The sequence below is a fragment of the Xiphophorus couchianus genome, chromosome 8, assembly GCF_001444195.1.
Source record: "Xiphophorus couchianus chromosome 8, X_couchianus-1.0, whole genome shotgun sequence".
NCBI classification, from domain to species: Eukaryota; Metazoa; Chordata; class Actinopteri; order Cyprinodontiformes; family Poeciliidae; genus Xiphophorus; species Xiphophorus couchianus.
Window position 1 is genome coordinate 17864923 of NC_040235.1, and position 16674 is coordinate 17881596.

Below are 16674 nucleotides of genomic sequence, written 5' to 3' on the forward strand. Positions count from 1 at the left end.
TATAAAACTCTAAAGGAACCTGTCCCGTCTGACAGTACATCCTGAAATTATTAGTATGCTACTAATAAAAGAACACTATCTAAACTCTAGATTATATAACAGTTAAATATAGCAAAGTAAATCCTGAAATTCTCAACTGAAGGCAATTTCTTCTAAATGCTTTTTTTTATTGTATTAGCTACATGTTTTATCCACAGTTTTCATTTGTCCATTTTAATTTTAATAGCAGCCATTAGTTCCACTTCATGACTTATGTGACATGCACCCGGCCTGTCCATATAGTTATTTTTCAAGGTTTTATAACCATCGTCTTGTAATGGTCTTGCCGTACACAAAGCAGTTTTGTATCACTAATAGAAAATCATGTCACACTGATTACAGTTTGAATAAGATTATCGTAATGCCAAGCAACTGCAGGTGGGAATAAACACAACAGGCACAGAATGCTTTCATATCCTGTTCCATCACCTCGCAAAGCCACCCTCTGGCAGCTGATTGGCTGTAATCCTCCAATGACAATCCGCCCTGGCTCCGCCCGCCACATCACTAGCATGGCGGAGAACGAAGCAGGAATTCCGTCTATGCGCTGATGACAGCGTCGCTGATGACCGTCCCGTGGCAACGCCAAGCTGTTGCCCAGCGACCAGCGGTGATCCCATAACTCAGCTAGCCAGCTGTGAGCCACTCGGCAGAAGCGTATCCTCAACACACAGCTGTTGTGTGCCACCTGGCTTGTGTCAAACCTCTTAGACCGTGGATGAAGTGTTAATACCTTGATGCTCTCAGTTGGACCCGTGCCTTTTCTCCACCCGAGGGTCAGACTAACTAACTAGCATAGCGTAGTGCTCTCGACCAGGCAACAAAGATGAGTTTCTTCGACATGTCGTCCTTGGACGAACTGTCAGATGGACTGGCAAACTTGCCCATGTTTCCTTATTTTGAGATCGCGCACTATATCGTGTCGGTGATGGCTTTGAGGGAGCAGCCAGGTGAGTGAAAAGTTCGAGCGTCTGCATAATTTATAAAGTTTGGAAACTATAGTTGTCCTTGTGTTGATACTTAAATAGTTTATAAGTTAAAGTGTAACAGCTGTAACATGTTAACGTTGAACGTTCAGTGTTGCAACAACGTAAGCAAACACAGCGGGTGTTGTGGCAGTTAGAATGCGGACTGACTGTTATTTATTTTAATCGCCCTCATTGTGCAGTGTACACGTTTAATAAGTATTTAATATTTACTTTTCATGTTTATGTCTTGTTGGTTTTATCTTATGAAGCTTATAGAAGGAAGGGAGAATATTTTAACTTTTTTGTTATTTTTCAATCTTAAACTGGAAAAGAACTTCCGGTCTCTCTTACAAAGTTTATTATTCCAGCTATTGGAATAAATATTTTGTTCCATTTATCTCCCATAGATTTCTAGGATATCTTTTATTTATTCATTTATTTATTTATTTTATTTTATTTTATTTTTTTGATTGCATCTTTATGATGAAGGCCTTTGCTAGTAGGAAATCTGTATTTAGTGGGCTGGAGATACATGTATGTTAGCAAAATGTTCAAGTGATCTGTAAAAACATATGACTTGCTCTGAAAGAGGTTAAATATAACTTTCCAGAGATACCAACGATAGGTCATGCATGTGGAGTTTAGAAATAATATTGCAGTAACGTTTATAAGCTGAAATTACATTGTGATTTATGTTCCTTTGTTTGTACTACAACTTGTAAAATATGTAATTGTGAAATCATAAAAACATGCTTAGTTTGTAAAATATTTTAAAATGTTGATATTAATAGTTCAAATTCAGTAATTGTGTTTGCTCAGTGTTTTGTCTAGTGGTTAGAAATAATGCAAATTAAGTGACTTGTAATAGTATTTTTATTGAGCCAAAAAGTAAGTTTGTTGCTGTTGAACAGACCTGCATGGTATTAGACTCCAAACATATTTTTGAATACTGTGTTTACAATATCTGCATTGACAATAGCTTTTCTTTTTTCACTCATGAGAGTTGCCAAAAATCTCTCTGAGAATGAGGTTCTTAGTCACCCATGCCAAAATCAGATTATAAGCATAAAAGGAAAGTACATCCTTTCCATAAAAGGAAAGTACATTATTTTTGGTAACATAACTTACCAAATATGTTATTGACATGCACAGTTTGAATATATGGCACTTACAATTTTAAAGCCTACAAAATATTTCATCTTTTGCAGTTGTAATATTGCACACATTGATGTTGCGCTGACATCAGCAGTTCAATATATTGTGCAGCTTGACTGTAAAAAATCCTCTTTTTAACCTTAAAAACATTGAAGAATTACACACTACAAGAACAGTTACCTTTTAAAAATGCAATCATATTGCTAAATTAGTTTTTATCTATTATTTCTAGTTTATTTTTGTAATTTGTGATGGAATCCAGGTGGTTTGTGAGCTAATTCGCAATCTCCCTGATATCAGATCAGTAGATCTTTTTGGTATATTACTTGTTAAAAACATCACCTAATAGGCCATAAAGTTGACAAAAAATTCCCCTTGTCTTCAGGTAAATTATGTAGCATTTTGGCAGATCAAAATGTTAGCAGTTAGCACCAGCTCTGTCATGAACAGGAATGAAGAAATAGATAACAAATGATAATCTGGTAATGTTCGTGTTAGAATCAGATATTTTCGGTAATTGGTCGGTAATTGATTATTATTTAATTTTGCGATGACACTGTGAGATTTTAGTGATAAGATTCCCAAATGCGTTGCAAGTTGTAAATTCACCTTCATATTTCTGCATTTATGTGTTTACAATGGCCACTTGTAGAGCTATAGATGTGATAGAAGCTTTGCCTTTCATTTACATTCTTTAGTGTATATAAAACAGTATTGTGTTATACTGTTTTATATTGTTTTATACTTGTTTTAGGTTCATGCAGTAACTCTACTATAAAGTGAAGATATAAAAAAAAAAGATAAAAAGACATCATGTTTCCCTTATTAAAAATTATTTTTGGTCAAAGGTGAAGACACCTCTCTGGGTTATCTCCAGGGATATGTGTTGTTTTATTTTTGTAATTCAACGGTTTCTTTAGTCGTGTGTTAAACATCACAGCAGCTGGGGTATGTCAGATAAGACTGGCCTGCTCCAAATTAATGAACCCACCCAGCAGGTTTGTCAGCTTTATAGTTTCAGCTTCCTTGGGTGTCTATGCTGAGGGAGGCATGGCTGCACTTTTGTTCATTTAAGGTTTGGATTCTTACAGTACTCCTGACAGTGTGCCAGTCCAGAAAGAGAAATAAAACATTATTTTTATGAGGACCGTATGCACACTTCAAACAGCCTCCACAGAACCATCGTTCTGCACTGACAGGTTTAAATCCCGTTGAAATCCAACATGACCATCTTGAAGTAGTCATTGCCACTGTTGAAGGCACTTTTTAGACTTTTAAGGAGCATTCAAGCAGTCTTGCTTTTTAAATATATTTATCTGTGACATTAAATATATTTTGAACCAAGCTTTAGAGGCCATCTAACATCTGTAAGACTAATTAGTAGGCTTATACAGGCTTGATCCTACATCTAGTCCAAGGCCTATTTGGACTAGATATAGGACATTTATAACAATAAACTACTAACTACTACTTATCCTCTAACAATTATATTAATTATTTTTTTAAGTGACTGATTGACAACAGTAGCAGATCATAGTAACAAACACATGTTGATACTTGGAAAATAGAAGAAAAAAGAGAGTTACTGCTTCTCCTCAAGTGTTTGAATTAGGCTTGTTCAGGTGTTTTGCTGAGCTCAAACAGAAATAAAACTCTCTAAGATGACTTTAATATTAACCTTGTGCCAGTCAAACCGTATTATAGCAACACAGAGCAAAGTAGGGCCTTGTGCTAGTGTTTGTTTCTGTTATGGCTATAGTGACAGGTGGGCTTCTAATTGCTCCAGCATTTGACTTTCAACACACGAACATTCAAGAACATAGACGCAAGCCATTGTAGTACAGAGCAGATCTATTTCTGAACTTGCCTTGCAAAGCATCTGAGCCGCTGTGACATTTTAACCCATTGTCTTCATCTCCTGGCATCAGGCCGTCTCAAAGTGGTGGGAAGATACAGAGTGTAGAGATATAAGCAAACAATTCATATGAGGTGCCTCTGGGAAATGTGCTCGAACATCTGTGTTCTGTGATTTCTAGTGGAAAAAGTTCTGAAAATAGTAAGCTGGTTTGAACAGCATCTCCTAAAAGTTTGATTTGGTTTTCAGGTTCTATTGGTCTTAACTTCCATAAAAGGAATGGAATGCTATAAACTTTTCCAGCCCTTCATGCCTGTCCTCTTTCCTGCCTTAAATCACTTTCTTTTTCTTAAGTAACAGTAAGAGGAAGAAAGTCGTTATTTAAGGTTATAAAGGACATTTTCTAGACACTGCTAGAAATGCACACAAGCTTTCTCTAAAAGAGCACAAGAGTTCATCCTAAGACTGTATCTCATTATGGAGTTATTTTAAACTCAAAAGCTATACTCACTTCCACATGTGGATTGTTTGGGAAGCAGGAGGCAGAGACATGGAGGACCAACAGTGGTTATTTGTCTGTCAGCAATTTCTGCTTCAAGCCAGAAATAGAAACAAGATTTTTTTTTTTTTTTATCAATCCATTAATGGCTGTAAAGACAGACCACTTAGGCCATGGAAGTCATGAGTCCAGGATCAGTCTGATCATGTGAGTGAAGAAAGAGAGATAGATGAAGAGAAATCAGTTTAGACTGATGTCACGGGTGGAGGAGAAAGCTCCTGTTTGGGTGCAGATCGGACATGTTTAGTTTAGGGGTGTCTTCCTGTTAGTTGATTTTTTGTAGTGTCTTTAGTTGAGTGGTACAGATCTTGGATAATAACTATAAGACATGACAAGAGTATTTATACTGTTTGAACATTTTCACCATTTTGAAAAAGCACAAATATTAACATTTATTTTTATGTGTTAGACCAACACAAAGTACTACATAATTGTAAAGAGGAAAGAAAAAAAAAAGATCTTCTCAGATGGAAGAAATTATATGTATTTGTTTTGATGACAAACCAACTTTCAAACAAACAACGAGTAGTGAATGAAGAAAAGAGACAATTCTGTCTCTTCTTTCAAGCCAAGGAAAAGAATGAACAAACTAGGGGAAGCATATCATGGTAGCAGCAGTGTGGTTGGCCTGATAGCTCATTTGCCTTGGAAATGTGTTTCCTACTAAGCAAAAGAGAGGATCTAGTTGAGGTGAACCTGCCGATCAGAGCTCTTTAAGTTTACATCAGCTGAAAATATAAACAACAATCGTATTGTAGTGTTTGTATTGAGTTGATCTTGCCGCACCCAGCAGTTTTAGTGCTAATCATGATTTTCTGATTGTCTGCTCAGTCAGACTCTAGCACTGACAGCATAATTTATATTTGCTTCACATCTAAAGGTGGTGACAAAGCGTCATGGCTGTTAACTGTGTAAACACAATGCTGCACTCTGCACCAAGACTCCCACCAGGCCAAGCACACCCACTTTTTAGTGTTTACTGTGAGGGATGTCAGAGTAAACACATGTAAATGCTAGTTATCTAGCTATGATTTTATTCGTTAAAGGAAAAAAAGCTATCCAAACTGCTCTGGCCCTGTGTGAAACTGTAATTATCCTGCTTGTTAAATCCTGAATTACCTGTTATTACCCACCTTTTCCCACAAAGCTCAGTTTTTCCATCCAAACAAAATGTTGAACTCTGTCTGACTTGTAGGCTCAAGAAAGAAATAACTTAAATAGTTGTCTGACAACACAATGTAGGCTTAAAGATCTCTAAAAGCAACAAATTATGTCAAAATCAAAGGAAATTCAAGAGCAGATGAGAAAGTAAGTCAATGACCCCTATCAGCGTGGACAGGGTTGCAAGCCACTGATCTCCTGTGAACCATTATTGACCTGCAGAGAAAACATCAGTAGTAATATGCTGGTATGAGTTCTCAGTCCTCCAGGACATTCCTGAGTACTTAGGTAGAAGGCAACTGGATTTCTTCTCTTAAAGCCTCTAAAGCCGTTCTTGAAAACATTTTGCCTCTAACTGAGAGTTGATATATCTTCAGAAAAAAGAAGATTAAAAAAGTCCAGTTGCCTTCTACTTACTCACAGCAATGAATCTTCCTGGGAATGGCCTGCCTAAAATAATTACTGCAACAGAGCAGAAACAATTAATTCAAAAGATCACAAAACAACATCTAAAGATGTGTGAGAAACATTTGCTTCAGTAAATGTCCGTGTCCATGATTAAACAATAAGACTAAAAAATGGGAGATTTCCAAGACCAAAACCATGACTGACTAAAGAAAATCACAAATGCCCCTTTTCTGTTTCCCTAAAAACATCTTGATGAATATCCAGACTTATTGAGACCATTCTGTAGACTAATGAGAAACAACAGTGGAACTCAGTGGATGCTATGAACTCTGTTACATCTAGTCCAAAGCTAAAACAACTTTCATGAAAAAGAACATAACACATAGAGTCAAACATGGTGGTGGTAGTGTGATGTTCTGGAGCTACTTTGCTACTTCTGGACTTTGGAAACTTGCCGTAATAGGTGGAACCATGCTCCCTAACAGAAAACCCCGAGGAAGAATGTCTGGCCATCAATTTAGGACCTTGAACTCAAGCAAAGTTGTCCTATTGCACCTACTGGAGCACACTGGAAAGGCCTCTCTTGATTGATAATTGTTAGTAGAGGGTTAAAAAGCAATCATATTGAGTCCAAAGTAGTCTGCAGGGGAGAAAAACAGAGATTTAAATTCTCCAGATCCCTCTCCTGGAGTCTACAGTCAGTCTCTAATCCTCAGATTAACGTTGTAGTCCCAAGTAAAGCTGTATGGTTGTAGAGACTCTGGATAGGGCTACCTGTCTGAGGTCTAAATGTGTTGATTTCTGGGCTTGATTTGTTTTCATTAAACTAAATAGATCAGTCTTGGGTTGAATGTATTATACGAGTCATATTATAATGGCATCGGTATATTCTAAATGTAAGGCATACTGCATAATATCTTACTTTTCTTGACTATGATTATGGAAATCAGAATGCGTTGTGGCATGCTGTAGAGCAGTTCCCAGGCTTCTATGTTTGCATATGTTTTTCTCGAGTTCATTGCTGGTCTTGTCAAGCAGGTATTGTGTGAATGATTGCAGGTGAAAAAAGCAAAACTGCAAGGTTCTGTCTAATCAGGCTGGAATTACTCAGAAAGCTGATGGTTTTTTATCTTTGAGGAAGTGTCATTATCTATATAGGTCATTTCTCTGCTCTGCACTTCGAAATGTAAACTGCAGAGCAAAGTCTGCGGATGTGTTTGACAAACCTTTCCCTTCCTCTGTTCTCTGTTCCTGTGGAATATAAGCTAGTTAATATTTATACAGCTAAGACGTTTGAGGCACAAATATCTGGCCGCGAAGAAACCAAAGTATTACATTGCTCTAAACTTGATTTGTTGCAAACAAATATATGGTGTTCTCAGACATTTACACTTTTGCAAATGTTCGTGAAGGTGTTGAAATATTTAATCAACAGAGACACTAATCACTTTAATACTCATGTTTCTTACACAGGAGCTCTAGTTCTGTCCAGAATCAGCCCCCTGGCCTGTTGGTTCAGCTCCATGCTGCACTGCTTCGGGGGAGCAGTACTGACAGGGATCATGCTGGCTGAGCCACCAATAGGACCTTTGTCCAACAGCGACAATATTCTGCTTGCATCAATCATCTGGTAAATGACAGAGGCTGGAACAGTGCATAGAACGGTCTTTTGTCTGTCTAGATGTGTCCAAAGCAAGTTCAGAGAGAAGAGCAAAGAGGAAGAAATAAAAAGGTTTATGTTGACAGATAAAGGTGACACACAAATACAACTATTGGTGAACTTGCTTTTTTTTTTTTTAAGTCAGGGAGAGCCTGACAAGTGGAAGAAAACAGCAGGTCTCCTGACTTTGAAAACAAAGTCTTTGGTTCCCTCTGCTGGTTTACTATAACATTACACCTTAACACATATCTAGCACTCTGCTGGTAAAGAGAGGTACTTCACTGACACAGCAGGGTAAAAACACTTCACTTTACACAGATTAGTCAGACGTTTACACTCGTGACCATAAAAGTAATTAATTTTGGGCTCTTGACAATGCATTTGGAAGTTCTTTTTACAACTTATATAATTATACAACATGCTACAACTTAGTTATTTTTTATAATCCGGCAGTCATCATGTAAGTTGGAATTTATTGTGTGTTTTTACTTACCTGCTTAAAAGGTAAGCAAGCAGGTAACCTTACCTGCTTATGGTCTAAATTGTACATGATGCCTCAAATATGTATTGAGAGTGAAGATGTTGAGACATGGCAAACTTTGAAGAAGTTGTTTTGACTTGACTTATTAGATGGTGATTGTATCTGTTTTTAAAATAAAATCAGCACACTTAATTGAGGCACAAATAATTAATTACATTTTTAATACTATTTCTGCATTTATTTCAAATTTTTTAAGAATACAAATAATTATTACATGTGTTATCTATTTAATGTAATTCGGCACTCTTCACTCTCCATTAACATTTGCAGACATATACCCAAACTAATACGATAAATATTTTTTTTAACAAGTTGCACAGATAGCTTCTTGAATCCCTACACCCGGGATTCAAGATATAACTCTGATTAGATTTTTGTCCTATTGTTTTTTTAAAAGTCTGACAATTTAATTTTCAAAAACTAACAAATTTCAGCCAAGTAGCAAGATCATCCATCCACCCATCCAGAGGTACGCTGCTAATTGTAACTTGTTTATGGCTACAAAAAATGTTTGGTTCTTTATTCAATTTCCACTTTGGAAAAAGAACTGTTTAAATGCATTATTAAGAAGCCAAAATTATTAAGACATGCATTGCCATGGTAAGTATGTGTAATGTTTTGACCAGAACTGGAAGTTATCAGAGCTTTTTATGTCTCTACAGGTACTTGATATTTTATTGCCCCATGGACTGGGTCTACAGCTTCACTACTCTGACGCCCATCAGGGTGGTGCTGTCAGCAATGAAGGAGGTGACCAGGACCTGGAAGATCCTTGGAGGCATTGCTCAGGCACAAGACAAGTACGAGGACAACCTGCTGATTATGATCGCCATCGGGTGGGCGAAAGGTCAGTAAGTGATCTGAGTTATGCATTGTTTTTATGTGATAGATATGAAAACATTATTTAGCTTTTAAGTCACTATAAATCAGGTAAATTGTGTACTTGTTTATGTGTTTTTAAGGCATGGCTGTTCTTTGCAGGTGCTGGAGGTGGCCTCATCAGTAATTTTGAGCAACTTGTCCGGGGTATATGGAGGCCAGAAACCAACGAGCTAATTAGGATGTCCTAGTAAGTCTTCTCCAGCAGGTTTGCATTGCGGTCGGTGTTTACATGTTTCCTGAGTGGAGAAACAAAACAGACTTGTTTTACTACCATACACTCACCCCTGGAGTTCTGACAAGAATGTAGCTCACACTGCTATGACCACTACAGCGGAATAACATGGATTATCTGTTCATCTGTTAGTAGGTGCAATAAACAAAGCTGGTGTTTTAGGGCACCAGATGCATTTAAGCGCGTTTGACAAGGGTAGTGGTAGTAATAGGTTAGGGCATCTCCAAAACTGCAGTCTTTATGGGTTGTAGGCACTCTGCAGTGGCTAATATCTGTCAGAAGTTGTCCAACCTATGTGAGCTGATGCATGTGGGGATGAAAGGCTGATCTGTGTAGCCCAATCTAACACATTCACATGTGAGTAGTAGTTAAATTGCTGAGGTTTATGCTACATCTGAGAGAAAGATGTTAAAATACATAGTGCATCTTTGTAGAATAACACATCCTGCTAAAGCACAAAAATATCTTCTTTCAGGTTGGAAAACTAATCCTAAATTCATTACCAGGATTAAACTAGTTCATTAAAGGAAGCAAGTATTAAGATGATGAGAGCAATCAGTCAACATTAATAACAATATGCTGGCAGCATGATGTGCAAATCAGTGATAGTTTCCACACATAGCTAACTCGGAGAGTTTTCACACCTGATAGTCCGGTAGACTTCTTTCGATTGGGAAGGAAAATTGCTCGTTACATTTTCAGCTGGTGTGGTTCTCTTTCACACTTGTCTTGATACTGTGTCTTTGATACTGTGTCAAACAATCCAAACCATTTGAAAAACTTGTTTACTTCCTCGCATGTGGCGGTGCAGCATTAAGAAACTGTGAATCAAGCGACATGAAAGCGTCTAAAGAAGACATGAGCGCGACTTCCTTCTTCGCAAAAATGTAAACAAAAATGGAGTGGTGTAATATTTTTGCGATTGCAGGATTACTTTTTTTGTCTTTGGTAAAAGACTACAAGCCATTTCTCCCTCTATCGGTGACACGCACATTTACTCAGATTGCCCTGCGCTATAGTTTGCTTCCTGATTTCGGAACGGTGTCCGGTCCGATTGGCATCCACTTATCCATTCGAACCTCACCAGAGATCACTTCAATTGACCTGAGACCTAGGTTTTTAGTTGGGCCAGAGTGAAAGGATCTGGCTGCCAGACACCACAGCACACCTTCTGGGGTTCTAGTTCTTAAGAAGCACAGCTTGGACTCCTTTCAACCAATTAATTACACAATCCTTTAAAGAGTTATGACTGATTTCTGTTCTGGATCAGCCTAAGATTTTTGATAAATACCCACCTGGTTTCCATGGAGTGCATTATATGGGAACCATGTTTTTAACGTTTCCCTCTGTGTACAGCACATTATGATGTTTATCTCTGAAACGCGCTACTTATAGAAAATGCCATGTCTCAAAGCTTTAGGGCAAAGCAGGACCAACAAACAGCATCAGGCAGGTGAACATGATGTTATGCCTGAATGTTGTAGCTTACTGTACCAATCGTCTCATTTGAGGAATGAGTAGAAATGGAAATGATCATTTTTCCAATACGGTGCTGTAATTTATTTGAAAGTGTCTTACAGCAATCGAGCTAAGAGCGATAATGCACATTAGTGCTTATGTATCTTAATGAGCTCTAATTATGCTCACAGGTTTATGATTTTGTGAGAGGGTTCTGTTCAGTGTTTAATACGTCCTTTCTCATCATTCATGCTGCAGCACCAGCTTTTGCCACTCTCTAGTTACAGATAATGTTCTGCATGATGATGCAGAGCCAAGAGGCAGCCTGTAAACAAAGTGTTTGATTTGGACTTTTGTAATTTTGCAGCCATTTTGCATGCAGAACGTCTCGCGTGTCTTCAGATATATTTAAAGTGTCGGCAGGCTTTGCTGTTGAGATAATAAATATTTTGATGTGTTGTTTTTTTCTTGTTTATTAGAATATTCTGTCTGATGTTTTGTCAATTTCAGTCCTACAAAGATCACCCTGATAGGGGCGGTGCTGTTTGCTCTGGAGGAGACTCGGTACCTGCCTGTGGAGAAACACCACCTGATGCTTTTCTACACCGTCTTTACTGTTGTCAACAAGGTCAGTGTCTTGGACCGTATTCACACTACTGGAATTCAACCCTGAGAGTCATATGCAGAACAGGGAGATGTGTCTAATAACAGCAATTTGACAGTCTCCTTTTTTATTAATTGAAGCGAACCTTTGATATGGCAAATGTTTTGTTTGCCACAGCTCCAGCCAGATCTTTGATGTTTTGTCTTTTAAATGACCTTTCTCCCTTTGCTGTTTTTTTTGAGGTTTTTACTGCGGTGACTCACATTAGCTGCGTATTACCCCAGGGCTGGAGCTTTTGCATCATTTTCATCAGCTTGCATCACCCACTTTTCTCTTCTCTGGGAAACTTGTGCTCATGACTCAGACACAGATAAATCTATCACATCTTCTTTCAACTTTTGCTCCAGTTAGCTCCCACTGACTGATCCGTCAAATTACCAGCAGCCCGTTTCATCAGATTTAAGAGCTGTGTCCAGGCCTGATGTTTATTATTTTGTTTCTAATGGCATATACTTTACGCAGTCATTCACTAATGGAAATTAACCACTAATATGTGCTTTTATGCTTATTAAGCAGCCATCATGTTCTTGCTGAAAAAATACCCCTTGAACGTTTATAAGGTTTTAATACTTTACACAGACATATATTTCAAGTCTGCATTTATGCTGTTTGAATGTGATGATAATTTGTTCATTTTCTAAAGTTAGTTTGTTTTGTACTTGGATATAGAAGAGATAGCAGTCTGCTTTTTTATAAATTGACATAATTTTATGAGACCGTCATATGATCTGCAGTGTTCAGTTAAAATACGGAATCATATTCTAAATACATCGATTTGAGAGAAGTGTCTGCAGTTTAGACGTTTCTATTCTCAATCTTTCCAGATATGTAGTGTAATTGAAATCAACAGACTGTTCTGTAACTTGTACCTGCCAGTTGGGTGTTTTGAACCCACTTTGACAAGCAGTCATTTACACTCATTTTCTAAGGTCTATGTATAGATTAACTGTTAGAAAATGTAGCCATGTCTCCAAATAATAATTGCCTGACTTATAAACAAAAGGTCCTTTATAGTTGTGCAATCATGCCTGATAGATTCTCATATTAATAAGAGCCTCCTGAACCTACAGTGGATCAAAACCACTGTAAATGGAAATTGCTTTAATTAATTATAAGACTTGATATATATATATATATATATATACAGTATATACTGTATATATGTTTGTTATATGTAGCATTTGCGACAAACCCAATAACAAATACCGTACCAAAAGCATTTTCCTCAAAAAATAAATAAACAAAAAGATAAAAATATGTAACTGAAGTCAGAAGAACGTAAGATACAAAAAGATAGATACAAAATTGTAACATTTGAAAAAGTTCAGAAAAGACTCAAAATAAATAGTAAAACAATCTTGGGTCAGATTGGCTCCTATACTAGTTTGCAGGTTGATTTGATACCTGGTTATGTCTAGTTTTGTCCCTTGAACAAACATATTGTATCTGTTAAGCGTTTTTGATGAATTGTGGACAAAACAAATCATAAAACGCTCCAATTTCACTTGTTGATACATTTGTTAGTCTATTGCATTGAAGTAATATTTTTATGACATTTTTTGAGATGTTATGTTACATCCTACTTACAGATATTATTGTTCCGATTCCTGTTTTGGCTGGTCAACTTTATAAATAAAACCAAGAAAAGACTGGTGTGTCAAGGCGGGTACGAAACGTCCATAGTCTGGGTTCGAATCAAACCCAGATTGTGGTCAGAACAAAAAGGTCCAAATTGTTAAAGTAAACTTACTATTGTTGACAGAACTTCCAAGCAATTTCTATTCTAATGTTATTTTCCTTTAGTGTTTGTGCTATTTGAAATTTTGCTGCGTTTTCTTTTTATCTTCTTAGAAATTAGAATTTCAGTGTTTTACCGTTTACAGTTTTATGTTTTTTTGGTCCGGTTGAGCAGTAATGAACTATTTGGGCAACTTCTCTCATCTGATTTTTTTTTCTTTGCTTTTCTTCAGTCCTATATGATGCTGACTGGCTCCTCCTCCTTCCCCTTCGCTCCCATCGAGTGGCTCCTGTTTGAGGTGCTCTTTACGGGACGTTTCTCCTACGGCGCTCTCACCCTGAGACGGATATGTGGAACCATCATCATGGATAACGGCACATCAAACAGAGGCAGGATCACCACTCGTGGGTCAACCAAAGAGTGCAGACACAACTGTCCTTCTCCTGTTAGGGGTGACAGAGGCACGCGCAGAGCCAAAGACGAGTCAGACGCTAAAGACTCCAAAAAATACAAATAAACAGCCTTTGCCTCGTAGCACCTTTTTATCTGAATCCTTTACGGTTCAGATTTGTCACATTGAATGTTGACCTAGACTTTATGTTCCGTTTTTCTCTGTTTGAGAAAAAATGTTTTAGTAGTCATGCTTGAAAATATATATTTTCCTAAAGTATTTCTTATGTATTTCTCAGGATTTTAGCTATAAAAGAAAGAAGACATTCAATAAGAGATGAGTTAAGCAACCTCTGGGTTTCTGTGGGTTAATTACCCCCTCCTTAAAGAACAGTGAAATGCATGCTGTTGGAGGTGAAAGAAACACTATCCTTTGGCTGATTGCACACTTGCAGTACAAAGTATAGCTTCTTTATTTTAAAATATTTATTTTAGAAATGTAAAGTTTATATTTTCCAAAGCTTTGGGACCAATGCTGTACAGCTGTTGAGAATTTCTGTATATTTTGCTCCATTTTTTTTTTTTTTACTTTTACAGGTTTTACACTTTAAAAAAAAAAAAAAAAAGGGTTTGTTAGCTCTAGTGGCTTCAATTTGAAAGGAAACAGGGTAATCAGAGAGGGGGAAGACATGTGGCAAATGTCGCCAGGCTGGGAATCGAACCTGCGACCGCCGCCACGAGGACTAAGGCCTCAATACGTGGGCCGTGCCTTGCCCCTGCGCCACCACAGCACCTCAGTTTTATACTTTTTAAAAGAAATTATATTTGATGACACTCTGATGTTGTATTATATTTATACAAATCAGCAGCACTATTGAATGTAATATATATTTGAGAAATGCAATGCATTCACACCTTTCTGGCTTGGATGTAAACTAAGCGCATGAGAATAAATGGGTTGATTCAAGCTAATTATTTCTATGATTTGATTTCTTGATTCTGCCCGACATTTTAGATACTGTCTCCAGTTTTTTAAACCCAGAAGACATCAAGTTCTCTTAAATACTTTTACAAGACGTCTCATTAATGCAACATCAGACATCCTCCTAACAGCTGCATGCATGTGTCAGCAAACAACTCATAGCGACTTTTAACTGCTCTTAAGTTGATACAAATCCTCAGAAGTAACTTTTCTTAGTAGACTGAAACCTTGCATCATCGTAACATCAGCACCTGATTGATACCTCACCCTCTCTGAAAAGCTGCTGGAGAGAAATCCCCCAAATCCCCCCCACCCCCAATTCTGCGTAACCTCAAACGTTGGAGCGGCCCACCCCTCTACCCTCTCCCTTCTGCGAATGCAAATTAAAAACTGAGGGTGGGTGTTGAGAAGAAAAGAGAAGAAGATCAAAAGCGATACTGGTGGAGGTGATGTACCTGCTTTTAAAATGTCCGCATATGTCATGTGTATGTGTGCGTGGGTGGGGGTGTGTGTGTGTGTAAGTTAGAGGCTTGGATTTTACTGTTGGCTGCTGGGCTTTTGTTGTGGTGTCCTTTCTTAATCTTCCTTAATGTTGAACTAATTGAATAAAATGACACATATTTTTATTCACTGCTTTTCACAACCAGAACAATTATGTCATTACACAGCTCAGAGCCTAAATGTTATGATGCAGTTGTCTTAATGAAATCCTGACTTGCATAAAACCCTCACGCAGTCTCCCCCCAACACACATCAATTACTCAATGAACAAAGCGGCCCACCCATCACTGAAGACCCCTTGCTTTTTTGTTTTTTTTTTCTCATCGGCTCTTTGTTCCCTGTTTTCCATTCTGAAACATAGATGTGCCAAGGTTTAAGCATATGGTTGTTCATTCACATATCCTTCCATTAGCACTTCTAGGTCTTTCTTAAAAGTTGATGAAATCACATTGTTTTTACATGAAGGTTTTATCAGTGCAATGATATTGCAAACTGTCTGTGAATTCCTACCAAAGGTCGCTGACATACTAGGCCCATGGAATACCAACTACAACCAACCCGATCACAAACAAACAGACCCACAAACGGTGAAAGCTGCTGTCTGGAAGCCATCAGGAGAAATGTGACACTGGGAGCTTGACCGTTTGTTCCGCTATCTTCTTTGCTTTTTGTTTTTCTTTTGTCATCGCCATGACCTGATGTCATCTGAGGACATCACATTCACTCAGAAAGGTCAAGCTTTTATCATATTCAAGTAAACATCTTCCAGTCTTTTCTTTTAAATTTACCGACAGAATACAGAGTCTCTGTTTGTATCACACTGAGAAGCTTTTCCAAGAGGGACAATTTTGTATATTCTTTGTGAACAACCTAAAATTATCTATTCACAAAAAACCCCCAACAAAACAAAACTTGTATAATATCGCCATCTGACATCCGTTAATGGGAGATTTTTAATTTTCTTGCAGTAACTTTCTTCTTCACATTCCCTTTACAATTTTTTTACTGGATTCAGATCTGGATGTTTCTGTACTTGGATGTTCTTTGCTCTACAAGTTATAGGTTAATGAGAATCTTTTGAGACTTACATCTGTCTTTATCATATTTACTAGAAGTACAAAATGTTACGACAGGCATTGGTTTTGGACTGGTAATGCCAAAACCATTCGTCTAACTGAAGTTTCTGATTTGAATCCTGTCACTGAGTTTATTTATGTTGTGTGCTTTTCAGTTACTGCAAAATCTCCAAAATTCAGACTTCACCACATGTAACTACTTAAAATCAGGGTGTGGAAATATACTTATAAATCTAAGGCTACATTTAATACACAAGCTTTGTCTACAGCAGGGGTCTCAAACTCGCGGCCCGCGGGCCAACTGCGGCCCTCGGGACGATAGTTTGTGGCCCCCGCCTTAATATGAAAGTTTAATGTTAGTGCGGCCCGCGAGTTTGATATAATTGGCACTTTTCAGTGTTGTGT

At 37.6% G+C, this 16674-nt stretch overlaps 1 protein-coding gene across 2 annotated transcripts; it reads left to right on the forward strand.

Annotated features, from left to right (window-relative positions):
- The first annotated feature begins 541 nt into the window (after positions 1-541).
- tmem38b (transmembrane protein 38B) lies at positions 542-14682 on the forward strand. 2 transcript variants are annotated; one of them, XM_028026316.1, is made up of 6 exons: positions 542-989; positions 7619-7775; positions 9009-9193; positions 9328-9415; positions 11429-11546; positions 13553-14682. In XM_028026316.1, exons 1-6 carry the CDS (start codon positions 866-868, stop codon positions 13835-13837), a joined length of 957 nt encoding a protein of 318 aa, XP_027882117.1. In that variant the 5' UTR covers positions 542-865; the 3' UTR covers positions 13838-14682. The 2 variants fall into 2 exon arrangements, with proteins under 2 accessions (XP_027882117.1, XP_027882118.1); XM_028026317.1 differs by having other exon boundaries at positions 861-1000.
- Positions 14683-16674: the final 1992 nt, after the last annotated feature.

What these genes read in the sequence shown, in the direction of transcription:
- tmem38b (XM_028026316.1), top strand. Translation starts at nt 866, where the DNA reads ATGAGTTTCTTCGACATGTCGTCCTTGGACGAACTGTCAGATGGACTG. An exon ending in GGCTTTGAGGGAGCAGCCAG is followed by an intron (nt 990 to 7,618) that starts GTGAGTGAAAAG and finishes TTTCTTACACAG; the next exon opens with GAGCTCTAGTTCTGTCCAGA. An exon ending in GAGCTAATTAGGATGTCCTA is followed by an intron (nt 9,416 to 11,428) that starts GTAAGTCTTCTC and finishes TGTCAATTTCAG; the next exon opens with TCCTACAAAGATCACCCTGA.